We start from the raw sequence: 26,970 nt of genomic DNA on the forward strand, positions 1-26,970 counted from the left end.
CTGCTCCCCGCCTGGCAGCACTGGTGAAAAGTTTCCAGCACTAATTGGCAGACACAAGCGTTCCCAAAACATGATGCAATAAATAACGGGGGAGGAATATGTCAGTGGAAGAACAGATCAGCCAGCAAAAGGGACCTGGCACAGACAGACGGGTCAGATCACCCGTGGGGTTTTCATCACCCCAGATTTCCCTCTGGTGTAACCAATACCCATGCATGCTTTCCCGGCACTACACCAGCTGTTCAGTAAAATCCAATTGGATTCCCAAAAAGAGCTGTGGGACAAGCAATACACAGCAATACACTTTTACTTGCATTATCTTCCTTAAAGAAACTGCATGGGGGAGTACAGGACAAGGATTAAAAGCACCTCAACCCCGAGGTCTGGATATGCAACACCCACAGTTTTCATCTTCAGACCTCAAAGCAGTGAGAGTCACTACACCACGCAGTCGAGAGGAGCTGACAGAGAGATGGAAAGGATTTTCCCAAGATCACATAGTGGGGATGAATCACTCCCCTCCTCTATCAGCACACGAAAGACCTGCGAAGTCATTCTGATTGATTATAGACAGAGTATAAATGCTTCTTAAACATTACCAGTTGGCTGCCCCAGGCACAGATGGAGTCACCCAGGGAGTTAGCATTAGAGCTGAGAACACGAGCTCCCAAAATAAACAAGTCGCCCAATTCAAGTCAGCATCACATTCGACCCCATCACACCAGAACTGATAGCAAAACCCGACAATGCTCAGTGCTATTTCTCTGCACACACTTCTTGGCTTACACCCAGTCTGAAGCAACCACAGCTATTTTATGGACACCATCTCACTCCTTCAGAAAATGAAGAACGGTGCCACGTCAAGGGAATCATCTCCACACAGCCTGATGCAGGAATCCTGCTTTCTTATTTTTTGTTAAAGTGAGGTTTCTTTGGGTTTTTTTTTTTTTTTTTTGTTTTTTTTTTTTCTTTTTTTTCAGGAATAGCACTAAGTATTATGTGAAGGTGCCAGACTCAGTCACATGCAGTGAAGTCATTTTTCCACTGCTAGCTACAGCAATACGAGAGTGAGAAGTTAAACCCAAACATGAATAAAGCGATTTGGATTTGTCCCATTTTGCACCACAGCTCAACAAAGTGTTCACTGTGGGCTCCCAGAGTGACCTCTGGCAGTCTGCCCTCTTTATCAGCAGCTCTGATTTAGGTGTCAGAAGGCCAGGTGTACTACAAGGCCCCAGTCTTGCTGGACTCCACGTTCCCAGTCACACCAAGCAGTGATACAACAGGCAGGCACTGCCAGCCATCTAACACAGCAGCAGAAAGCACTTGCTTGTCCCTTATCAGCAGTTTGCACGGCTGCTCTTGTGCTCCCCTGGGAGACAGAGGGGAAAACAGGTCACAAGGCATTGCTACTGTCTGTTTTTTTCAGAAATCTCTGAGCTAAGCCCACACCAACGTCTGATGCAGGTGAGCAACAAGTCATGCTCAGGTTCCAATGCCTGTACATGGGCTCTCCCTGAGCTTTGTAACTCACTGTATGAATGCAGCCATGCACTCTAGAAAGCAGTACCAACAGTGTGCATCTGGAGCCTGCTTTATAGGCTGCCTCTTGTCCTCCTCAGGATCATGACAAGAATATGAGATATTCTCATTCTCTCTCAACTTTCATGAATAGAGAAAGCGTTTGCAAAATAAAACCATCAACCTCAGGAAGTGAAACCCTTCCCCATATCACCACCCAGAGATGTGCAGGGTACAAACCCTTACACATCCCTCCACACTGGGAAACCCCTCCAAGTTCTTCATCATTTCTTCTGAAAAAGAGAAGAGCACCAGGAATGTTCCTTGCTGGTCTAAATAATGGCACCTCCAGGGCCACAGGCAGCAGGAGGCCGAAGAAGAACAGCAGACACAGCCCTCAGCCTCAGCAGGCAACCCAGGCTATACTTACCCTAAAAGCACCTCTGAACACTCAGGTTTTCCCTTAACTGAAGGCATGCCATGCATACACGTGCTGCTGAAACAAACTGGTTGCAGTGCAGCCTCTGCCAAGCTGCAGCAATTGGTGCCAGCACTTCGAGGCAGCGCTGTGCTTTGAAGCCCTGGGATTGCTGGCACCTTTCTGCCAGCATGCAGCTCCTCCTTCATCCCAGCAGGCTCTAGCAGCAGGTAGGTCATTTCTTAAAACAACTCAAGTTAAACTCAAGGCAAGGGGCTGCGTTATGCTGAAAGCATCCCCTCCCCAGCAGGGCAGGGGGGCTGAAGAGGCCCTGAAGCACCACTGGGTAGGAGAACACTACCCAGCACGGGTAGGAAAAGGGACAAAGCCAACAAACCTGGCCATGTGTATGCAGGTATATCCACCCTGAATACACACAGCCATGCACCAACCCATTCTCAAAACACCAGTCACCCCCCCATGGAAAACCTTCAAGCCTGCAGCGATGAAACTTGCCATCCGCTCCAGCAGGATGCTCTGCTCCCAAGCTGGGCTTTGTGGCCCTTTGAGACTGACACAGAACAGCACTGACAGCGCTTTGTCTCCCAGCTCTCCCCTACTGCAGCTGCAGCCACCCCAATACCCCAAGACAGCACCACACTTCTGCCCCGGGCCCCCCCGGCTCGGTGCTACGGGCCAGGAGGCGAAGGAGCTGCTCGGTCCGTCCGAGATCTGTGGTGCCATCCCCCAGCAGCACACAGGAACACATCTCCTTGCTGCAAACAAAAATAATCCCACCGCAGCCACTCCTACAGCCCTAGTCGATAGCTAGGTTACATCAGAACAAAAAGGCAGCGGGGAGACCCAGCCCAGCCAGCAGCCGGAGACAAAAGAAAACCAGTCCTCCGGCTGCAAAGCTCGAACTCGCTCGGCGCTCGATGCTGACGCCCACCCCGACCTCCATCGCTCAGCACCGGAGCTGAGCAGGGCCACGGGGCCGCCGCCCGGACTCGGGCCGTTCCCAGGTGGGCGAACAGCGGGGGCTCAGCACGGCAGCAGGGCAGTACGGCAGCACGGCCCCACCCGGAGCGCACAGCGCAGCCCCTGGCATACAGCGCGTAACGAGGACGGTGCCTTTCCTTCCCCGACCCAAGGACAATGCTACACCGCGGCAGATCCGTGCTGACAGCGCCCAGCCCCGGAGACGAGCCTAAGCCTCCATCCATCTATCTATCCATCCATCCTTCCATCCATCCGCCCCTCCTTTGTTGGGGCTGCCCCCATCCCCAGCCCGCGATTCCCCCTTACCTTCCGCAGCCCACAGCCCAGCCGGGCGGCCGCCGTGCCACTCCCTGCGCGCCGGAGGGAGCTGCGATGATTGGAGGAGGGGGAGGAAAAAGAAGGGAGGAGGAGGAGGAGGAAGGAGGATGCCGGGCGCGGCGGGCGCAGCCCGGCCCCAGCGCCCCGCGAACAAAGGGGCGGCTCCGGGGCCGCCCCGCACCGAAATACCGCTGGTTGTCGGGCCCCGACCACGGCGGAAGCGGAGCGGGAGGAGGGAACGCTCCGCCTAGCGGCGGTCCTGGGGAGCGGGGGGAGCGGCGGGAGCGGCTGCCCGCGAGCTGGAGCGCCCTTAAAGAGCAGGGAGAAAAAACAGCGAACGTGGGTCTCACCTTCCGCTCGGCGCAGATGCGGCTCTGGGTTGGGGCTCTGGAAGGGAGAGGCTCCCTTAAGTCGTGTTCTAGCAGCTGTGACTGGTGCAAGAGGAACGAGAGGAGTTGGAGGTACTTCCTGGAAAAAAAAGGAGGAAGGCTCTAATTGCTGGGGTCTGGAGAACACAGTGAATTGAAGGCACCTGCAGCATGTGGGAACTCCTTTACTCAGAGGCAGGAAGGGAGGGCTGAGCTGATAGCTGTCACTTGGCCTTCACCACCTGTCTGCTGCTAATCCCAGAGCTGGAGACGTCAGGTGGAAGCACACCTGCTGGACCATGGACTTACAGAATTACGAGGGCTGGATAAGACCACTAAGATCACATCCAGCCATCAGCCCAGCTCCACCATGCCCACTAGACCACGTCCCTCAGAGTCATGCCTCCACTGTTTTTGAACACCCCCAGGGATGGTAATTCCACCACTTGTGCCTGTCTCCCAACTCAAATCCGTGCCTTGGACAACAATGAAAGTGCTTTACACAAGGGCTGCGGCTCCATTCAGTGTACTTCTCTGGCCCTGCAGCCACCCTGGCTCATCCAAAGGGCAGCAGTTGAACCTTCACACCTCAGATGCTGCAGCAGAAGGCCCCAGGCCGTGCCGTAACAGTACAGAGTCCCACCTGACATCAGTTCTGTCATTGGATGCTGTCACCCTTCTCCATCCTCAGCCCAGGAACACACAGCAGAGTTGCGGGCAGCAAAGCAGAGCAGAACAAAGCAGAATTCAACAAAGCATCACCTGCTGACAGCCCTGCCCTCAGCAGAACGATCCACCCGCAAGCAGCCTTATTTCCCATCTCGCAGATGGAAAGCTGAATCGAAAAGAAATGCTTGGTCCAAGTCAAAAATAGAACTGAAGCACCCGACACCGACGCCTCTGCTTCAACTGCCAGCTCGTTGAGCTTCCTGATATCTTCCCTGCATCCAAACCCAAGTCGGTGTTTGCGGGTGTGGGTGCAAGATGTTTGGTCTCTTCTCTGTAGTTGCCTATGGAGACAGTGTGTCACCAGAAGGGAGCTGGGAGAGGAGGTGCTCCCAAGTCCTTCTCTGGACTGCTGCAGGTCTGAGCACACGTACCTAGGGGAATAAAAGGAACAGAAATATTGCATGTTCTGCCATCATGAATAAGCAGGTAGGAGATGGCCTAAGCAATGGAGCATCTTTTCATTTTATTTCCCAGTGCAGAGGGATGGAGCATCTCTCAAGAGCTGACAATCGCTCTGTCGCTTACCTAAATGTTATGCTCCCCTACAGTAATTCTGATTCTCTGCTCTCTAACACCAGTTTCCATCCAACAATTAGAGGGGTACTCGAGAATTAGGTCAAATGAAAAGTTTAACTGATACAAACCCCACTCGTCCTCCTTCCAGAAACACTCAGCACAACTGATGGCGCTTATTTGGGCGATGCTGATGTTGGATATGTTCCTGTCTGAAGGCCTGACCTCGCTCTGGTTCATTGGGAGAAGCAAGATTTCATCAGAACAGCTCCAGGATCCTCCAGGCGGTGGTGTGCCTTGTACAGCACAACTGAAGTGCTCTGAAAGAAGTCTGTCTACCAGCTTGACTGCAGTGCATTTTACACACTTCTTACTGTAAAAGAAAGTGCAGGTGAAAATATACTGAAGGATCACAGCAGTCCTCATTAATTGTGAAAATCAAGAAAAGCTTTTACAGGTTTTTTTTTTGTTTTGTTTTTTGTTTTTTTTCCCCAGTATATTTCCTGTTTTGAAATCAGTACATTAACTATTACTTAAACTTCGACCACCGGTGTAATTTAGTCCTTAGCACAGTCTGGTTCCTCTCATTCTTCCTTTCTAAAGTAACCCTCCCTGCTGAGGAAATTGGGACAACGCACCACACAAACGCATCACAATAAAATGGACCCCACTTTATTGTTGAAGAAGTCATTCTTATTACAAAAACTGTACTCAGGAGCCCAACAGCCAGTAGATTACAGAGAAATTCAGCATCCATTACATGGAGGCTTGAAGTTCTGTCCACTGATACAGTGTCCAAGTGATGCACTCCAGACCATGCTGGCATTGGAGCTCTGGATACCTCCTCTTTTTAGTCAGCAGAATATTGTCAACCCTTTGTTTGAAGACCTCAGCTTACAACGATGGGGACTATCAGCACCTCCTCTTTGCCAGTAGGGGATTGAGTCCTGTAGAGGAAAAACTAAAAAACTCTGTGTATCCATGGTCATCCAGTAGAAACCAACATAAGTTGGTCAACGTCTACACCTCAGCTTCAAACATTTACAAGCAAGGATGATCAAAAGAAAGGAACACAACACACAAATAGAAAAACACAGCACAGGGATGAAGGCTGAAGGGATGTTTGGTACTACTTAAGCACAACATCTTATTTCTCGTAAAGAGGGGCCAGGGGAACAATCCAAGTTTAAGCAGTGGATGAGTTACTCTAAGCAAACCTTCAGCTCCAGCACAGCACTGCATATTTATATTCATTTTCTTTGTTACTGCCCTAAAGGTTGCTGTTTGACTCAGTCAGGACTGAAGGTTGGGCTGTCCTTTGCTTAGCTGGTTTTTTACGTGTCAGGAGAACTGAGAGCTGCACTGCAAGCTTTGCTCTGATAAAAAGACTTCCATGCCTACTGACCTCAAAGAGGAGCAAACATCACCAGCATTTTGTAGGCATGGAAACCAACACTGGGAGAGCTTAGCTTACCCTCCCAAGACTTGCTCTAGCCCAGCAGCACAGCTGGCTACAGTACTTAAGGGTGCCAGACTGTGGTTATTATGATGTTGTACTTCTACTCTGTTTATACGTTTCTTTCTTATATACACATTCAAGTCAGAAGAAAGCCTATCAGATCTCCCAGCACAACGTCCTACACTCAAACCACTGCATGAGGCTACTTTGCAAAGCCTCTGGCAGTTGCGTGTATACCTCTGTGTAGCTCAGTGCATCCTCAGGAAAATAAAAGGAGGCAAAAACAGTCATAATGTGGCAACTCTACCTTTTTCCACTTGCCAAACCATCATGTTTGTACGCAACAACACCATTAGTTTGCAAACCATCCAAACCATCTTATGTTTTGCAAAGCAAAATTGCTTCTAGCCCAGCGATTGTTTTTTCCTTTTATGTCAAAAAATTACTCCTCTCCTCACTTTCTGCTCCAAGGATGTGCCACCAGGCTTTTCTCTCTGCTGCCAGGGGTGAAAAGATTCATCATTTTCTCTGACCTGGTTGAAAAGGGTCTGTGACAAATTAAAACCAGGCTTTAGAGCATGAAAAAAGGAGATTATTTCCCTGTTGTTTGAGCCTGACAAGTAATATTGTAGATCAAATAGAAGCACCAGATGTTTTCTACTACCAGAGCTACAGAATGTGCAGGACCTGCAAGCAGCAAGAAAGTCCCATTTCCTCTGCATAAACTACAATGTGTTAGAAGATCAAAGTCAAAGGAGGGGAGTCAGGCTGAAAAAGCTCACTGTCTATGGCTAGAACCTAAGGAGATTTTGGTATCTACAAGTGAAGCTGTGTTTAATGAGGAAGGGGAGGGAAATGTGCTCCAAATTTTGATGCTTAGAGAAAAGCCACACTTTAAAAGAACATCTTCCTTGGGAATGCACTCAGATGCTTTGACCAGCTGGCCTGAGCGTGGACACTGACCGCAGTACAGCCAGCTGCCCTCTGCTTCCCCCAGATGTCTGTTTCTGATTAAGGAAAGTTTCCAACTGAAGATCCTGGCTGACCTGACACAAATAGCACAGTAGAGAGAACAGCATCAATACAAAGCTCAAAACCCACAGCACATCCCATTCCAGGCCTGCTAGCCTGTCTCTGGGAGAACGCTCTGTGGTAGTTAAACTGAATTTAGTTCTTTCCACAGAAACATCTCTTTGCTGCAGAAACGTGCTATTCTGGTACAACAAACTATCTACCGTATGTTAGGATTTTGTTTTTCCCACCATATTATGTTTTCACCATCAACCTATGCAACCATCCACTGATCCCAGCCATCACTTCTTAGGAAGAAATTCTTAAAGAATCACCACGAGGCCTTTATAAAGAGGAGATAGTTTCTTTCTGCAGAAATTAGGCAGCAAGGTGCCCCAGATGACTTCGTTCTGTGACTGGAAATCGCTGCAGCGATTGCTAGGAGGAAAAGACAGTCGTGCCTCCCAAAAAAACCAGCCTCACTAAAATGGATACAGAAGGATTGAAGAATCCTGCTCATTTGCCAGGTGTTGGCTTTGATTTTAGAATATTTATTACAGAAAAGCCCTTCTAATGTGGATTTTACAGCCAGATGCCGTGATATAACCCAAATCCAGGAACTTATGCGTGACTCTTTAGTTTCCTGCCAGTTTAGTCTTATTAATTGCATTGCATCAGTTGTATTATATATTTCAATGAGGAACAAATCTGCCAGTATGGCTTTGTACAGAATGCAGTACTGTGATACATAAAAATTGCACTCCAATCTATTTTCTAGTTTGATTGCCACCATTAAATGGAAACTCCTTTCATCTCAGCTGTCTTCACTAGCAGTGAAAGAGGAACACTTCTGCTGAACTAAGCTGTAAAGTGCTTTGAGCCGACCAGACTAAACGTGGTCACCAGACATTAAAACAGCTCCTGGTGCCTGCTCTGCTATTTGTCTCCATCCTAAATCCTCACAGGTGAGCTCAATGAAAGCTGCAGCTGCTCAGTCCTTTTCAGTCACATCAGAACTGATGACTGAGCCCTGACCTGCTGGGTGCACTAAAACCACTGACCTGTCAGTCCTCACAGCTCCCATAAAGCACACACGTGCTCCATTTCACAACAGAAGGCACAGACACATGAGAATGCTGTTTAGAAATAGGAGAGACAGTAATTATACCTGATATTCCTGAACAGAACTGTGTTACACTGCCCTTGGTTCAAGCAGCACATTTTCTATCCCTTCAAAGATGGTAACAGAGTAAATGCATTAAGCACCACTGTTCAGAACAGGGTGACCCATTGCATGCACAAACAGACTGAGTAATGTCCAGCCTGTTTTTCTTTTTGTCCTTCTCTGCAAATGTCAGGGCTTGGTCATGCCAGCATGCATTGCACTCATAACTTCAGACAATGCAAATGCACAGTGTGCACTTCAGAACAGGCCAGTGGGAAATGCCAGCTTGTTAGTTGTGAAGGCTCAAGAGAATGAAGGAAAAAAAGAGGCAAACTGTGTTACCACCTTTAGAAACAGGAGAAATCTGAGGAGCAAATATAAAGCTAACAAGTGGAAAAATACAATTCAAGTAAATTAACCTGTGGAAGACAGAGCCAGAATGCATTAGAGGTCGTTAAGGTAATCATATTGCAGCTGTAGCAATGTTAATTCTGTTTAGGAAAAACAAATAGTATGAGACAGCCCTCAACCCTCAGCTGAAAAGAAACTTACCTGAACAAACTCAATACTGCGTGATATGGCACTTCAGGGCTGCCTCTCTTTCCACTGAGCCCATGATAACATATGGGGATACTCTGAAGGGATATTTGCTTGAACAGCCTTCTGGTCTCTTCCAGTAGGCACTCTTGAGGTATCTCCTATTTTATATTCTCCACAGGACATCTGAGAATGCCTGTAGCAAAAGAGCAGAAAGAACTGATTACTGAGATGTATACTGAGGAAAGGATATCAGAAACAAAAAGTTTACCAGGGCATCTTTTGGTGAAGAATTCTTTCAAAATATAACTTAAACCATCTCACACCTACCCAGCATGCAAATGGTATACATAGCTAAAGGAAAAAAAAAGATATTTGTGAAATGTCATGGAAACAGACATCCTCCTAACAGGCTGAGAATTCCTTTCCTTGTTGTACACAGGCAAGTGTGCAGAGAAACCCACCCACTTCCATTTGTACCTGTGATATTTAAGCAGACCACAAACACTGACCAAAATCTGAAATACGTCTCAGATGAATACATCTAACAGTTTTCTTCACAACTTGGTTTATTTTAAGATATTATCATAGTCTGTGGCATCAAGGTCATAATGCAAAGCCGTGACCATATTGCAATTTGAGAGCAAATTGCCTCGAGATGACATACTGCTGTGACCTTCAGTCCTAACAGTCAGGGAGTTAAGTCTGACCATTTCTGCCCTTACAGTGCTCTGCTCATGCAGATGACGTTTCACAGGGCTGACATGACTGATCTGAGAGCTGTAATGCAGGGCTACATCCTGCAGCTGCTTCCACAGAAAAGGACATTAGATGTTAACACCTGTAAACAGACAGCACTTCAAACTTGCAGGGCAGTTTCACTCTCTTTATTCCCTCCCACCCAAAAAATAACATCTCAGTGTGTTTAAAGACCACGTCTGTGTGTCTGGTGGATCTAGAACTACATATCCAGATCAGCTTGAGCAGGAGTTGAAAAGAAATTATAACCTTGCTAGATTCATTCCATCATTGCTGCCTCAGCTGTATTGCTTTGAGAGGTATGGAATGCACAAAAATACCTGTAAGCCTAACACAGGAGAGTAAAACACTTCTCCCACAGTAATGTGGGCTTTAAGGAGGCAAGTGTCACCCTCAACACAGAACGGGACCAATTTTGGCATTTGTTTGCAGATGTGGCTGCAGTCTGACAAAGGCACAGGCTTAGCTAGGATGTGCTGTCACCCAGCTGCACAAGAAGCCAGTCTCTGATCTCTGCAGCAGAAGATTAGTTGCACACATTTTCCACCTCTACCACCTCCTGGCCTACAGCAGACTATGATTATACCAACACAAAAGATGCTTTTATCATCAACTGCAGTGAGGCTGCACCCAAACTCAGAAATCTGGGAAGCATCAGCCTCCCAATTTGCCAATTTCAACAGGGAATGGAAGCCTCAATTTAGCAGAAGTCATAACTGCAGGTTTAAATTCATCTGTGGGAGCAATTGCTGTGAAATTAATTAGATCACCAAGTGTGCATAGTTGTACTGTGGCTTGCAGGTGCACAGCACCCTTCCAGAATCAGCCCTTTCCAACGCATTACCTTGTTTTAAAGCAGCAGAACACAGATGGAATGGAATGCCAATAGAGACAGCACTGAGATTTGAGCTTGTAAACCCCTTATTTTCTCAAGCAAGCTCAACTTTCCTACAGAATTTGATTTTCCAATTATATTCCTGCCCTTAACACAAATTTTGCAGCTATGCTGACTGAACCTTAAGGAAGTCAAGTTGCCTTGCTCACAGTTACACTGACTGAAACATGGGACAAAGAAAAACTACTTCTGACTGTTGAGATGTCCTTTGAATCACTCTGTTAAGTTTCAGTTCTGATAAACAGCAGGTTATTTTCAATAAGTAACACTTTTTCCACCCTGAGATGAGCTTTACTAAGCACAGCTCTGTGTTACAATGAAACAACAAGAGATGCTCACCAAGGGCATTTTGCTGCTTTCTAATTGCACTGTTACACCTCCACACGCACTGACAGTTCATCCCAATAAATGGCTGACTGATAGCTGTGCAAACACACCAGCTCATGCAGCCACTATCTGAATTTTACAACAAAGATTCACAGAGCAGCTCTGTCCCTCTGGCTCTGGCTCTGAAGTAACTCAGTGTCGGTGGCATCTGTATGACTGCATCACCCATCCACAGCAGAGGAACCTCTGAAAGGCAGAGAAAGCCAAACCCAGTGCACAGCCAGTCTAAAGGCAGCACGTGAGAATTTCTGCCCTTTCAGCACCTTTATCAGCCAACGGCAGCATGCAGTTCAGGTGGTTGTTAACTGAGAACTCACTGATCTGACAAAGAGAGCCTCTGAAATGCAGTAAAGTCACAGTGGACTCATGGCACACAATTTATATAGCACTATCTGCTGGGGAAGCAGCTCACCCTATGGAATCCTCCTCTAAGTGCTGCAGTAAACAGCAGTTTACATCTGAACTGACCATCTGTTTGGCTTTATAGAAACAAACATACAAAGCACCATAAATAAGCCCTGCATGTACAAACATGTAAATGCTTGCATGTAGCTATGTTTATTAACACGCATAAAACCTGCACAGATATAACTGTGTGAGTGGTAGAAGGAAGAATTCAGTAGATATAACACAAAGGCCACACTGGAGGTCAGAAGTCTCTCCTCTTGGAGAAAACATCACACTTTGCTGTTTCAGTTTTGCCATTTATATGTTGGCAATATCAGGTTGTTTTGGGGTTTGTTTCCAGCGTGCTGCCTGGATGAATGAAGTTTTCAGCTATTTAGTTAAAGATCCTATCAAAATATTAACAGAAAGCCAAGTTTCAAGCTAAATCTGAGAGCAAGCTTAGAAAGTATCACTTAAAAATATATCTAGGAAACTGCCCTGTTCTCAGCTGATCCGAGTCCTGAATTGAGGAACTAATTTAAGAGAATGATCAAGAAAGGGAAGCAGTAACAGCGTAGGAATCAGCCTCTGTTCTCAGCCTCGGTGGCAGCTTCACAGTTGAAAGCAGTACTCACATGAAATGCTTAGCAGCCTGGAAATATCTGGGACAAATGATGTTTAGGGAAGAGACAGTTGCCAAAGCTCAGTAAGCACGCACTAAATGTAACACTATGCAGTGCTACTAAGTCATATGGGAAAGAACATTGTATTCAATGTCCCATCTCTCCATCTTAAGGCTGTCACCCAAACCAGGGAGCACAGAAATGGTCACCAAGAGGTCAAATGCTTTCGTGTACAGTTAATGTGTTGGTAGAACTGTTTAATCTGAACAACATACAAAGTTGAGAGGAGCTGCAAGAAAAGAAGAAAGGCAAAGCAAAAGCAAAGTGTCTTTGATAAACTGTGGAAGCAGCTGAAAAACAAAAAAATGAGAAGTGATTCAGTTAGGAGAAGTGGATGCAGAACTCTACATTCATCTGGACAAGTGTAAAAAAGAGAAAAAGTGGAACACCAGGCAAATATCAACTGGTTATCACAATGAAAACTGAACATCAGCCAGTGATACGCTCTGAACTGAAATGATGCACAATTTATTTTTTGCTCAAACTGAGGTATTTAATTTAGTCTGTTATGGATTGTTTGAAATGAGGCAGCTTGCAGCGAGCTGAGCCTCCATGTGAGCTACAGACTGCATGTTCATACTGGGTGCAGTAACAAGGCTCGAGTCTGGGGTTGTTTCCTCTCCCCTCCCTGTACTGGAGGAAGGAGGGATCAGCAACCACAGCAATAAAAGCAGCAGCCACCCCAGCTGCCAGTGCTTTCCTCCCTTCATGGCTCCAGGAGTGTGGCTCATATTTTATTCATGAAAAAAGAGGCCTCTGGGGGTCTAAGGAAGAAAAAAAAAAGAAAAAAAAAAACAAACACCCAACAGGAAGTAAATACTTCTTGGGAGCATTTGCTTGCAATCAGGCAAGTGTCCAAGGCATCGTGAATGAGAAGTGGGGGTGGAGGAGGGAAGCCTGAAGCCTCCCTTCCTGATGGCACTTCTGTGATGGAAGGAAGGAGGACCACAAAGAGCTGCACCCTGAAGGCCGCTGTGGTGACCACTGGGTGACTCCCAGTGCAGCAGGGAACAAAGTGGGTCCCACAGCAAGGTGCCCCCAGCCAAGGCTTAATATCAGTAAACTATCTTCTACAATCCTTCATTTTCCTGAGAAGAATCTGATGTCACCTGCCTAACACTAATAGGAGATGGTGCCATGAGAACTCTAATTGCAGAGGCATAGCCATCATCCCCCCCTCACAGTTCAATCCGAACACTGACACAGCACCGGCTGTTCCTAATTTCATAAGTCTCAACATCAGGGATGACTGTTTCTGAACTAATTGTTTTGCAAAGGACACTGGAATTCTTTCTGAGAAGCCTGGACTTGTTGCAGATCTCTGGAATCTGCACGGAAAGAAGGAAGCAGTCCATTACTTTCAGGGCTGAGCAAATGAGAAACAAGCCATAGTGGTTCAGTCAGAATGAAGGGAAGGGAAAAACAAGACTAAAAGAAAAATCAGAAGTGGCAGAGGAATGTACCCTGAGAGGGGCAGCCAACAATTTAATAATGCCAACGTTCTGTATGAAAAGCTTTCCTGGGTGGCTGTAAAGCATATGGATTAATAGCAGCGCGTAGGGGAGTTAGATTAAAAATAAATCAATATTTAAGGTGCTCTTTATGGGATGAGAGATGGGGAAACAGAGATATGGTTTGCCACCAGGTAAGATTACTGTGGAAATAAATTCAAAACCAACAAACAAAACTCTAAGGACAACCCCAAATTAAATGCTTGTTTTGTTGGAATGAATGGGATTTTCCTTCTGCTCCACCATAACACAAGAACTACACTCATTTCTTTGCAGCTAGCTCACCTTCCTTACTTTGAAAGTCTCACTTCAGTGCACCCACCTTGAGCCTGCATGTGCTCAGAGCCCATTGGAAACAAGGAGGGAAGCAAAGCCAATCCTGGTATCAGAAATGTCAGCTCTCACAGTTGAGGTACTTCTCTGCTCTTCAGTCACCACCAGCTTCTCTGGTACCAATGCATGAACTCTGAATCCTCACTCAACAGAACCGAGATACCTAAAACAGATGACAGAAACTCTTCCTTCTGGGTGTTTTTATTTTATTTTAAGCAGAATGTTTAAGTAAACGTTGAACAAAATTCTCAGAGCACAAATATTTATACTAGGTGTACCATCTTGTAGCACCTGGCTGGCCTCTGATGGCTGGTGATGGTTACAAAGGTCTTACATTCATCCACAGGGATTCCCAAAAGCATTTTACAAAATGTGCCATGGAATTTGTAGTTCTAATAAACATTTGTTTAGATATCTTCATATATACTGAATATAGACCATCAACTAACCAAACAAAAATGTAATAAGCAACTCACATGTATACAGTGCTTTCAGACTGGCACATGAGATCCTCCATGCCAATTTTGACATCAGAAATGTTTTACCCTGTTGCTTACAGCACTGAAGTTACACAGACACCTGTGGAAGCTGATGATGCACAGTTCCTCTGCAACAGAGGTACTCCTACATGCTCTTGGACACAACAAACAAAGCAGACTACTAGGTATTTCTGCTACAGTTAAAGCTGCTTTGAACAAGTGCAGGTAAAAATCAATGGAAAAAGAGCAATGTGAGAGCAGAGAAATCAAGTATTTTGAGGGAAGCTGCACCAGAAGACATTTCACTCTGTGGTATTATTTGTTCACTTGGAAGGGGCAAATCCCAGCTGACCAATGCAGGAAAGAGAAAATTCACCCCACCTCAGCCCCATTTCTCAGACTTGTCCTGTGATAGCTTCAGCTCAGTGCTGCAGCACTAGCAACAATGAATAACAAATGCCCTGAATTGGAGGTTATGTTGAACCTAATTAAGGCATGGGAAATGTAGATAGGCAGCTTTTATCCACAGAGTTAATCCAAGAAGAATGAAGCCTGGCTTGTGGGATTAATAACCAAGGATTTACCTCCACAGGAACATCCAGTCACTTCTCATTGGAAAGGTGCTCTGTGGAGCACAAGGGCTGTGCTGGCACCACACTGCTGCCAACTCAACTTTTGAAACAGTCCAAGTCTGAGAGCATATTTCTGTATTATCCTGTGGCTTTAATATGACCTTTGAGATATACAGCCACTAAAACAAGTCTGGAAAGCACAAGTCCTATTTTTCTTTATATATCTGTGCAAAAAAAAATTTCCAAACATTTAGAATAAAGTTCAATTGCCTGCACAGAGGTTGGAAGATAACCACTGGAATTCTATTAGTCAGACTTTTCTTACTTCCTCTGTCCTTATCACTTTATGATTAAGCCAGGCTCCACCTCACCTTTACCTTTTGGTAAATTCCTCCTTTCTGCTTTAAGCACTTCCTGTTTTGAGCATTGCAGCTCTTTCTTCTCTGCAGTCCATGCTGTGCAAGTTTGAAGGAATCTTGGGTTCTACTGCCTAATAATTTTAGGGCTCCTAAGAAACAATGACAGTGCTGTGTTTGCATCGTTGACATAAAGAAGTTGAATGCAAACAACTTTTATTGAAGATTCACTTGTTCCATTTGGCCAAAAAAAGGCTCTGATCAAGTTTTGCTCAGCATTTAATAGATGAAAGACAGCTGGACAGCATTGCCTAATGTTATGCAGTACCAGTTAGGGCAGTCAGTGGAGAACATGGCCAGACTGTTGATACAGGGAACCAACACAAAAGAAATACAGATGCTGGATGCAGAGCAGGGTAACCATGCTGCATCATGATTGCACCGTATCTAAGCAAAAGCCAAGCACTGTTGTAACTTAAAATTAAAACCATTCTACTCTGCATTAACTCCATTGCAAAGCTCTTTCAAAGCTCCTGACAGACATTAATCAAACGGCAGCAGGCATTGCCCCTATCATGGGACAAACAATGCCACAAGATCGAGTGCTATGTTGAAAACACAGACCAAGTGGCTCATTGTCAGAAGAGGGGGTGAACACAAACTCCTGTTTCTATTCTAACTATCCAACTCACCAAAGCTTTAACAGGCACTGCTTCCCTCTTCTGCTTTTGCAACAGCTCACGGCTTAACCTTTAAGCAGACTGCTCACAGATCACAGCGCTAGCAACCCACTGCTGCCTTTTAGCCTCCGGGAAAACGTTCATTTAAGAGAGTTACCTTTCCGGCAGGCAAAAGAGGGATCAGGGCAGAGCCTGTTCTCTCAGCTGTCACGCGTGGCCCTGCACGGCACCGCACACAGGTGTCTGTACTCCCTCTGCCGACTGAAGCCGAAACCACACGTCTGGTTCTGTACCCTCGCAGTCCTCTCCCAAGCGTTTCACACAAACAAAAATAATTGAAACGATTAAATGATGTTTTCAGCCTGAAGCATCCAAAGACCAGAACCGCAGGTCACTGCTCCTCAATCTTGCTCTTTTAGCCTAGTGTGAAGCACTGGGCAAATTACAGTACATCCCTCAGCACCCATACAGAAATCATAACAAAGCTAGCCTGGATGAAAATCGTGATGACTTTAATCTAATCCTGTAAGTGTTTTTAGATGCTTATATGAAATAGCCACATATGTGTTTCTTTTTAACAACGTGAGAGTATTCTGATAGCAACAACCTTCGGTCTTTCCAGCTACTTTCTCTTTGCAGTTTGTGACTTCCCTCACTTCCAGCAGCACAAATTGCTTAAGCTGAGATTGAGACAGCATGCTGCTTATAATTGCATGTGACAACATAAAAACAAACAAACAAACAAACAAAAAAAAACAACAGGGGAAGGTACTTCACAAAAATGTAAAGAGCAATTAGATTTAGTAAATAAAAGCACCCAGGTAACAGAGCAGGCAGCTGTCACACTGCGTTTATCCAGGCTGCACTGGTGAGCTGCTGCTGCTCTGCAGCTAGTGGAGATGCTGACAAGAGAGGAAAGATCAGGCAGAGGATAGGGAAATAAACTCAGAGATTTTGGTGTTTTGGCAGGAAACTCAGCCAAAGTATTTAGGAACAAGGTTTAAGTGGTACACGTCCCCTCCCAGTTACGTTCTACAAAAAAGTGCATGAAGAGAAGGATGCTATGATGCTGCAAGAAAGACAAATTAATATCCCACATATCCCGGCAGCATTCTCCCCTTTTTTTGCTTACTTTTTTTTGCCCCTTTAGAGGCCAAGCACAGCAGCTTTGCATGAATCCAGGCTTCCATCAGTCTGGGTGAAGATAAGCTAAGCCCAGGAAATACCCTAACATAGCAATGCCATATTTCATAAAGCACAAATCCAGCCCTCTTTCCAACCATCACTTTTTTCACTCCTGGTATTTGTAGACCTTTGCTTTATGCTTACAGCCTCAGTGAGCAGACGATAAAACTGTTGGTAGCACCAGAATTCATTCCACTCTCTCCATACTAACAGTATGAAAAGGAGAGAGCACAGGGAATAGCCTCAAAGGGGACTGCAGACTCCACGTTTTGCTGGCAGCAAGACCATCTGTGCTACGTGACCTACTTGTGGCTGCTGAACAACAGCACGCTGCAATAGGAGGTGACAGCTTAAACTGGGACTGCAGGGCTGGTGTGGATGGGGAACAGCCGAAGGAACTTTGCATTTCTCTTTTCACTGTAGTTTAAGGTCTCAGCCCCCAGCATTTCAAATATGCTGAATAACAAAATAATGGTAAATTGAGCTTACGGTTTGTTGTTTGGTCGGTTTTGTTTCTTTTTTTCACCCAAAGCAAAACCACCTGAATGTTCTGCATTTCTCCCCACCTTCTTCAAAGCATTACATGTAACTTTGTGACTTATCTGTAGCAAATATGCAGTACGCATATACTTTTTGATAACGATTGCCTGAGGTTGTGCTTATTTCCCTTGCCTCGCAGGTTTGACACCTCACCTCCCCCTTCATCATTTCATCACTGTAGCCCTTCACTGTTTTCAACTACTGCCTCTCCTCGAGCGACTCCACTGGTTTAAACTTCTTGCTCAAACTCAAAACAAAACTACTTTGCTTGCCACCAGCTGTAACATGCAAAACAGCAATTCTTTTGCCACAACTTCTGCATTTTACCAACTCCCTGACAAAACCTCTTGCACTGAGATTTAGTTTCCCTATAGGAGTTACAGTATGAGTTTCTGAGTGTAGACGAGATGAGAAGAACTTCCAGGTGGACTTTAAAGGCCTCATTCTCTACAGCAAACACCTGCAGCTGAGACATCCTTGCTCTTGGGACAACCACAGGATCACTGTTTTATTTCTCTCGTAGGATCTTCATTACTAGTAGCAGATGCTGTTTGAACACATCCAAGAATAGCACTCATCTTGCTAACTAGATTATCAGCAAAAAGCTGTTGTCTGTACTGTATATTGGTTACAGATGCTTAGTAAGCTTTTTCTGCATATCTTCTGGGGCATGAAAGGACATCAGCAGGAATTTACTGAAATTCAGGGTCATTCTCCCTTCATGCAGTGTTGATTATACATCAAAAGAGTTCTGCTATTTCAGCACTGAAGTTGCAACTCAGTTTATCCTGGATGTATATCCAGTGACCTCAGGCTGACAATACCAACAGTTCACAATTTGGGACAGGTGATTGTCAAAGCTTTCAACTGAGGTATGCCTACCCACATAGCTTACTAATATCATTGTACCCTCAATAAATACCTGCTCTATAAGCTACAGAACCACTGCGGATACGCGACGAGTCACTGCCTATGCAGAGGGTGCAGTGCTTTGGAAGGCTAATCTGCAAACAAACACATATTGTAATTGGCTAGCAGAAACACATCACAGAAATCTGTCATCAGGCACTCTGCATCAATTCTCACAAATAGTCTTTCAACCAGCCCTTATCAGCAGTAATCCTGCATGTACAGTGGGAGAATTAACCCTGGCCAGGAAAATTATATCTTATCCAGAGGCTGGTACTTTCTAAGAGCATAACAACTGTTTAATTTGGCAAGAAATCAAAGCATGACTCGTGTGCTGTACTGACAGGCTTTTACAACCAACAGTGCTGTACGCAGCTGCAATATTTTACTGCCTCACATCGGCTCCTGCTGAACACTGCAGCAAGTTATATCCGAAGGAAAAGAGTAACACAGCCTGAACGCTAGGACAGCAACATATTCATGTGGTATTCGCGTTACAAACGTTCTGAACGCTGGGAAAATAAAGCCAATTGCCCTGTACTTGTACATCACACGGTTACATCTTGATTTAATTTCCTACTTTAAGGAGGACGAGGTTAACCCACATTTATCTCAGGCTGCATAAAGCCCGCTGACCACTCACAAATCCCCTCTCAAACCCACGGCTCCCCGCAGAGCCCCGCCCTACGGCCTGCCTCCCCCACGCCCCACGAGGCGGGCCCGCAGCGCGGCCGTCCCTCACGGAGGCGGCGGGAAAGCGGGCCGGGCCTGCAGCCGCCACGATGGAGGACGAGGAAGAAGTGGTGGAGGTCACGGAGGACGAGAAGGCCGGGCCCGCGGCTGCTGAAAAGCGGGGGCCAGCCGACACGCTGGGGTCCGCCCCTGCTGCCGGCGGCCATTACGAGCTGCCCTGGTAAGACGTGGGCCGAACCGCTTCCTCAGGAGAGAGCGCGGGCGGCCGCGCGGAGCTGAGGGAAATGGAGCTGGGGGCGGGAAGAAAGGCCGAGAGGCGCGGCCATTGGTGCGGAGCGCGATGGGGGGCGGGGCTTGGCGTGGTGTATCCTATGGATAAAGTGGAGGGCGGGGCGTAGAGTGGCCTATGGCGGGAGTGAGTGGGCGGGGCGTGCCGTTGGCGGGAAGGTGGCTGTGCGCCCCGCGGGCTGCGCGCGGGGTTCCATCTTTTCCTTTAAGAAAGCGAAAATAAAATAACTTTCAGACAGTTTGTACTGCGAAATGCTGCTCTTGGAATTCCTGCAGCGTTCGCATCAAAGACACCTCCTGTTACCTTTGTCCCATGTTGTCTTAATGCCCCGTGTAATCTTAATCTCCTTTTCCAGTGGTGTAGGGCACTGTTAAAGTTCGGTTAGATGTGCCTCAGTGCTTGGGTTTTATTTCTACAGGGTGGAAAAATACAGACCTCTGAAACTATGTGAAGTAGTTGGAAACGAAGATACAGTGAGCAGGCTGGAGGTGTGTGGCTGTTGTTTGTTCATGGGTGAGATGAAAAAATGCCATTTTGCATCCATCCCCAGAGCAGAAACAGAACTTCCACATTTCTGTCTCTGAACATTTGGACAAGAAATTTTCTGAATTTCTTTAGAAGTCACAAGTCTTAGGACAAATCTGATCAGTATTCCAAATAAATACGCCTTCTGTACTTGGGGTGCTGTGCAAATTGGCCACAGCTTAAATACAGCTTTAAAAGTTGTGCCTTGTAGTAATTTGGGGACTGACCTTTAGCTGGATGAAAGCATGGAAGCAGCAAGATCTAAAAAAAATAATGAAAGCAGGGGAGAAGAGACATGGCAGCTCTTTCTTAAGATTAAGATGGAATAGAATTGGAAACTTTGTTCCCTCTGTGTTCTTACACAGGTGTTTTGTTGTTGTTATTCTTTCCTAGGTCTTTGCAAAAGAAGGGAATGTCCCAAATATTATCATTGCGGTGAGTATTGCTGTGGCATTTGGCTGTGTCAGTCCCAGTCCAGAGATCCAGGCATGACCAGTGTAGATTTGCACTGTGGTACCACTGAAAGTGATGGTATGGTTGCAGAGCACTATCTTCAGCAAAAGACACAGCAAGTAAACAACCTTCTGTTACTGAAATACTGAAAACTAACTCGGCCCTTGGGTGCCTATTGAAGCACATCTTGTGCTTCTCTGCTGCTGGAGGCAGGATCCTGAGCTCAGGTCACTTCTAGATGTGACTGCAGCTGATTTTCATGAGTGGGGAGCATTGTAGAGACTACAGGTTAGGAAATGGCTTGGCACTCATCAGCAATTGTACTTCCAGGGTCCCCCTGGAACAGGAAAAACCACCAGCATCCTCTGCTTGGCTCGTGCTCTGCTTGGCCCTGCATTAAAGGATGCTGTTTTGGAGCTGAATGCCTCAAATGACAGGTGAGAAGGAATAAGCCTTATCAAGCTTAATGAAGAAGCAAGTATCCATTTTTATTTTTAGTTGAACTCAGGCCAACTTGATAATATTACAGTAAGGCCCCTACTACTTTAATGTAGTTTTTCCAACTCAAAATTAGGCGATTTTTGGTGTCCAGCTAGCACTGTAGATATTATCACTTGATGTTTTATAAACTCGGCAGGAACTGCCATGTAAAAAAATATAAACAGATGGAGTGCAGAATACATAGTAGTACTGTCTTCTCAAATTTACTTCAGAGTTATGTTTCCTGCATCTGTGAAGATCCTCCTAATGAAAAGTGAATGAGTTATTTATAATGAACCCCTTCAGTGCTTAGGGAAAAAAAAAAGGGAAGCGATAGAAATTAAGACTGTATGGGCAGTTGGGAATAACTGTAGGATAAGGATGTTAGGTGTGTAGAAGGCACTGACTCTTCTGCAGCAATCAGGCACTAAAGGCTGATTATATTTCCCAAATTCTGTAGCACACACTGTTTTGAGGACATTTCATAGAGGGTTAGGAATGCAATAGTTTATACCAGCCTTTTTAGTTCCATAGCTCTTCCATAAATCATGGCATAACATGCATATTCTAAACAGAACAAAAAAAAAATCCTTTATTTTTAAAAGTAAGACTTTGCTGGGACTGTTTAGGAAGGGATCCATGTTGTGCTAGCACAGCTTCACAATAATTGTCCTGGCACAGCTGACTGCTTACTTTTGAACGGAAATGAACAGTGCAAGAATGGGGAGCGCAGGAGCAGTCCAGCCACTGTGGCTGCTGAATGAAAGCCGTTATGGAATTTCACCCGACTGAACATAAATGACTTCAATTGTTGTTCCAGAGGCATTGATGTAGTGAGAAACAAAATCAAAATGTTTGCTCAGCAAAAGGTCACACTTCCAAAAGGTCGGCACAAAATCATCATCCTCGATGAAGCTGACAGGTACACTGTTTTTTTTCTTGACCCCAGCTACTATGTGAAATGTTTTCTATCTGTCCTGCTGTCTTGGACGGTATGCGATGTTTTGAGCAGGCTATCAAAAAAGATTTGAGAGGAAATAAATGTGTATTAAACAGTACTCCTACAAGATTCCTCACACTAAGTTGTGATCATGGATTCAAAGGAAATGCTCAATATTGGGGTGAAGCACTTTGGGATTTAGCTCAGTGTAATCTTACCATCTTCCAGTTCACTGGCTGTTTTTCTCTGAAAAGAATCTAGCTTACACGGACACTTAATTTCACTGGATAAAAACGGGACACTCTTCTCCTCCTGCATATAAATAGTAGTATTCTTAGCAGTACTCTTAAGTTTGATTTGATTTTACATGTTAACTTTATGGAGGTCTCAATAACTGGCTGAGGTTATGACTGGTGACTGGTTCATGTGCCTGCCAAAGTCTGAGGCTTGCCAATCAAAAATAGCAGGTAATTTACAAAGCACTGTCCGATATCAGTAAACTCTAAAGCTGGTATAAAAAATAGTCACTAGGCTGCAGCTTTAAGTCAGTGAAGGGTAAAATCTGTCCTAATTCCTTTTCTTCTTCAGCATGACAGATGGAGCACAGCAAGCATTGAGAAGAACAATGGAAATCTATTCCAAAACAACGCGCTTCGCACTCGCGTGCAATGCCTCTGATAAAATCATAGGTAAAGCTCTGTTAGTGCCTGGGTGTTCTGGTCACATGCTCCCCATGCTGCTGGGTAACCTCCAAAGTAGTCCTCAGAACCACTTGGAGCCTGCTTACTGCAAGAAGCCACGGCACTTCAGGAAAATCAAGCCACCAAAACATCTCATGCTTTGTAAAACAGCTAATGAAGAGCACGTTTGCATAGCTGATGAACCTTCCAAACAGCTGTTTTTCATGAAAAGTGCTGTGCATGACTGCAGAGCGGATTTCTTCAGGCTTAATCACCATCCAGCTCTGCTACAGCTTAGATTTTTGGTGTATTGTTTACTAGACGTTGAGCCCCTTTTGTTGTCCTGCTTTCTGAAGCGCAATCTTGAAGTTTGCCTGTAGGTGAACACATTGTGGAGCTTCAATCTGTTCTTGTTTAGCCGTTAAAGTAGGATAAACATCTACATTCCAGGAAAACCAGGAGAACAAAAGAAATCGTCCTTGATAGATGTGACACACTTGGGTTCAAATGAAGGACTGTGGTGCTTAAGCAGATGCTGTATTCGCTCTGCTTTACATGTTCTTAAAGTGACAAATCAAGAGTGGTTAAGCTTGGAAAAGGACATTTTTTCTTCCCAAATGAAATGTTTTTATGTTTGTTGTTAAGAAAAGAGGGAAATGCTAATTATGCATCTCTGTCCTCAGAGCCTATTCAGTCTCGGTGTGCAGTGCTGCGTTACACCAAACTGACAGATTCACAGATCCTTGCCAGGCTACTGAAAATTGTTGAAAAAGAGGATGTACCATATACAGATGATGGATTAGAAGCCATTATCTTCACAGCTCAAGGAGATATGAGACAGGTAAAAGAGGAAAGGCAGGGAAACAAAGCCTTCTGTTCAAGCAACTTTGAGTTGTGGCTCTCAAAGATTCATCTCTGGGGATATAAAGAAAAGGGGAAGTGACGTACAGCACAAGAATAACTAAACTGCTTGGCTTTGCAAGGTTTTAAAGCTCCTTAAAAGGGAATTGGTGGAAATCAGATACTGAATTTGTTGAGGAAAACAGTCTGCATGCATTTAGTCTGCTGACTACTTGAAAACTGCGTATTTGGTGTCATTTCCCAAGAAGTGTATTTCATCCTGAGGGGTGCAGTCAGAAGCAGAGCACTTCACAAAATAACTGAAGTCTTTCTTTTCCTTTTTGCAGGCCTTAAACAACTTACAGTCCACATATTCTGGATTCGGTTTCATAAACAGTGAAAACGTCTTTAAGGTCAGTAGTGCTGTGAAACAGTGCAGGTAAAAGTCCAACACTGTAACTGTGTGAGACCTGTCTTCAGATATACATGACTCTGATTGTGCTTTACCCCTTTGCAGACACTGATAGATGTAGCAGTGATGGCAATAATCCAAGAAGTGTGCCTGGCTTTTGAAAGGCAGGAAGTGCTTGCAGTCCCTAACAGCATGTCTAAGACTTTCTGCCTTTCCTGCTCTTTCAAAGCACGTGAATCACATAACTGCTGGGAAATTGCACACTGGTAACTTTTGAGTCTGTTACTTGAGTGCTCTCATGCAGTGCTATCGAGTCTACCACAGTAGGATTGTTATGTTATCAGAAGTGTCATACAGCTTAAAATGTAATTAATCTGTATTGTAAGACATTCTGATTCAATATTTGAACTGTATAAAAGCTTGGTGAGAACACTTGGGAGCTCAATTATGGGATGTTCTAGTATTTTGAAGTGTAATATTTGTTTGATACAGGTATGTGACGAGCCTCACCCTCTGCTTGTGAAAGAAATGATACAACACTGCATAAATGCAAATATTGATGAAGCATACAAGGTGGGTTTTGTGTGTTCTGTGTGCAGACACACCTTTCCTCTGCAGAATGTCTGATTTGAAGAATTCAGTGTGCACTGCTTGCTCTTTATGAAAAGGGCAAAACCATGCATCCGAATTGCTGAGTGAAATCTCTTCTTTACAGGAGTTTGTTCAGATGAATAACCCATCAAGCAAAAAAAACCACCCAAAAACAACAACCCGAGCAGTAATGAAATCACTCACTAAACAGAATCAGTGTTAAATTATTTGATAAACAGCACGAGTAGTTCCACCAGTTGCACGTGCCTGCCTCAAAAATGAACGTGCTTGACTCAAAGGATCGGTTTTGCAGATAAATGTGGGATTGTTCTTGCCTGCACAGATCCTTGCCCACCTGTGGAGACTTGGATACTCTCCAGAAGACGTGATTGGCAACATCTTCCGTGTGTGTAAAACCTTTCAAATGCCAGAATATCTGAAGCTGGAATTTATCAAGGTTAGTATCAAACTGCTTACTTATGGGGTCTTTTTGTCTGTTACAGAAAGAGGATGGGATTTTTATCGCAGGGAAAGCTCAGAGTTTTCTGCCTGCTGTTTGTTAGTGTAAAAAAAACGTATTTGTTATTACTGTTTTCTTTCTTACCCTGCATTATTAGTTTGTGAATAAGAGCAGTCACTTGACATTCAAAGTCTAACACCACACAGAAGTGCCAGATGTCACTTCAGTGATCAACTTACAAAGAAAATGGCGAAACAAAAGTTCAATTAAGAAAAAATACCTTGTTCTAATTAGTCTACGTGTGAATGCAATAGTCCATAGCCACAAATGGTTTTCTTAAGTTCAAGCAAGTCTGAAGATGGTTTCTTAGGAGTGAGGGATATAGTGGAGCATCATCGGTCGGACCGTATGCAAACTGCAGGACAAAACAGAAGGTTTGGCATTGTTTTTCTCTCCAGGAAATTGGCTACACGCATATGAAGATAGCAGAAGGTGTGAACTCACTGCTACAAATGGCTGGACTGCTTGCCAGGCTGTGTCAGAAGACTGCAGCTCCTGCAGCAAGTTAGAAACCTGACTGAGCTGAAACGTGTGTTCTGGAAGGCAAAGGCCTGGTGTGTGAGGTCAGCAGCAGCTGTGTTTGTCCTGAATTCTGTCAGTCTGTTTTTGCTAAATCCCAGAACCAGGTTCTATCATCAAATTAACTTGCTTTTTTTTTTTTTTTTTTAATTTAGACAAATAAAGCTTTAAAATCTACTTTAACTCAAGCACTCTTGTACCTGTTGTGTGATTTGGGCAGAGGAGAGGGCTGACAGCTCAGGAGGGAGCAGCAATGACATCTATTACACTCAACAAAACTGCCTATGGCAACGATACCAAGACTTAACAGCAGGAGAGACAAAATTTTAATCCCTTTGTTAATGATTACACCTCCTGACTAATCATGAGAGGTGGCCTCACTGAAGCCAAGAAGGAAAAGTTTTTGCACAGAAGGAGACCTTAATGAGGTTACAATTAAGGCATGTTGTGCAGGCGCCGTTCTGGGTGCTATTTTTGTGTGATGGTAAGGAAGATATTTCACCAAACAAGTAAAAAACAGTACACATTTCTTAATGCTGATTGTTTAGGACTTGTTTAGGATTAATTATTTAGGATTGACAGCTAATTATTACAGATACTACATCTATAATATTTAAAAAACATGTAAGTTCAGAGGTGCTCTGCATTTGCATTCCATTCTCTTTTCTCCATTGTCCAGATTAAGTAATGTCATTTTACTGTAGTTTCAATAAAAAAAGCTACAGCATCATGGTTTCCTCTCTGCCTGGTTTTGGAAACCACCTTGCGAGCTCAGAGGAGCAATAAAGTGTGAAATGCAGAGTGAAAACAAATATAAATTTAATGTGACCACCTCTATATCTGGTGTCAGATATGCATCTCTAAGCAGAGCTGTCTTGAAGTACCTAAATACATTCTGGTTATAGCAGTGGAACAAAGCACGGTAGAGGTACAACTCTCTGGTACCTGCCCTTCACTCCACCCCTCCTGTTGAAGATTACCACCCCCAGCATCCCGTTGCCCACACCATGTTGTTTCAGTGCCAAGCTGATCTTTACTTGCAGTATCAGCCCAGAGGCTGGCCCTTGTGCTGAAGCCACAGCTGGTTACACCCTTCATTTCTCTGATTCAGCCCCAGGGGCGATGAGTTTTAGCAGCAAAGACGTAGCATTCTAAATTGCACCCTCAAGACTTTCTGCAGCTCCTCTGGCAGAGCTCTAAGACAAAGGAAATCAAGATGATTGTCAGTTAAAGCACAGACACTTCGGAGTTGGCTCCTGAATGGAATAAGGGAAACAGTTCTTATGGATACAACACTCACAAGTACATTCT

At 44.9% G+C, this 26,970-nt stretch overlaps 2 protein-coding genes across 4 annotated transcripts in view; one reads left to right on the top strand and one right to left on the bottom strand.

Annotated features, from left to right (window-relative positions):
• The window catches only part of CLIP2 (CAP-Gly domain containing linker protein 2), a 58,933-nt gene extending 55,538 nt beyond the window's left edge, over nt 1-3,395 (bottom strand). Inside the window, exon 1 of one of the 3 annotated variants that reach the window (XM_042879564.1) lies at nt 3,248-3,392. The gene's annotated coding sequence lies outside the window, so the exon portion shown is untranslated. Of the gene's footprint in view, nt 1-3,247 lie in introns of all 3 variants that reach the window. The other 2 variants (XM_042879565.1, XM_042879567.1) reach the window with 2 other exon arrangements.
• A 16,061-nt stretch (nt 3,396-19,456) lies between these two features.
• Nucleotides 19,457-25,847, top strand: RFC2 (replication factor C subunit 2). Its single transcript, XM_042879638.1, has 11 exons — nt 19,457-19,630; nt 20,118-20,187; nt 20,618-20,659; nt 21,008-21,114; nt 21,978-22,079; nt 22,686-22,786; nt 23,461-23,618; nt 23,965-24,030; nt 24,522-24,602; nt 24,964-25,077; nt 25,539-25,847. Exons 1-11 carry the CDS (start codon nt 19,500-19,502, stop codon nt 25,647-25,649), a joined length of 1,083 nt encoding a protein of 360 aa, XP_042735572.1. The 5' UTR covers nt 19,457-19,499; the 3' UTR covers nt 25,650-25,847.
• The last annotated feature ends 1,123 nt before the right edge of the window (nt 25,848-26,970 follow it).

The sequence above is a fragment of the Lagopus leucura genome, unplaced genomic scaffold (assembly GCF_019238085.1).
Source record: "Lagopus leucura isolate 7727_CA_CO unplaced genomic scaffold, USGS_WTPT01 Super-Scaffold_100024, whole genome shotgun sequence".
In the NCBI taxonomy this organism is placed as follows: domain Eukaryota; kingdom Metazoa; phylum Chordata; class Aves; order Galliformes; family Phasianidae; genus Lagopus; species Lagopus leucura.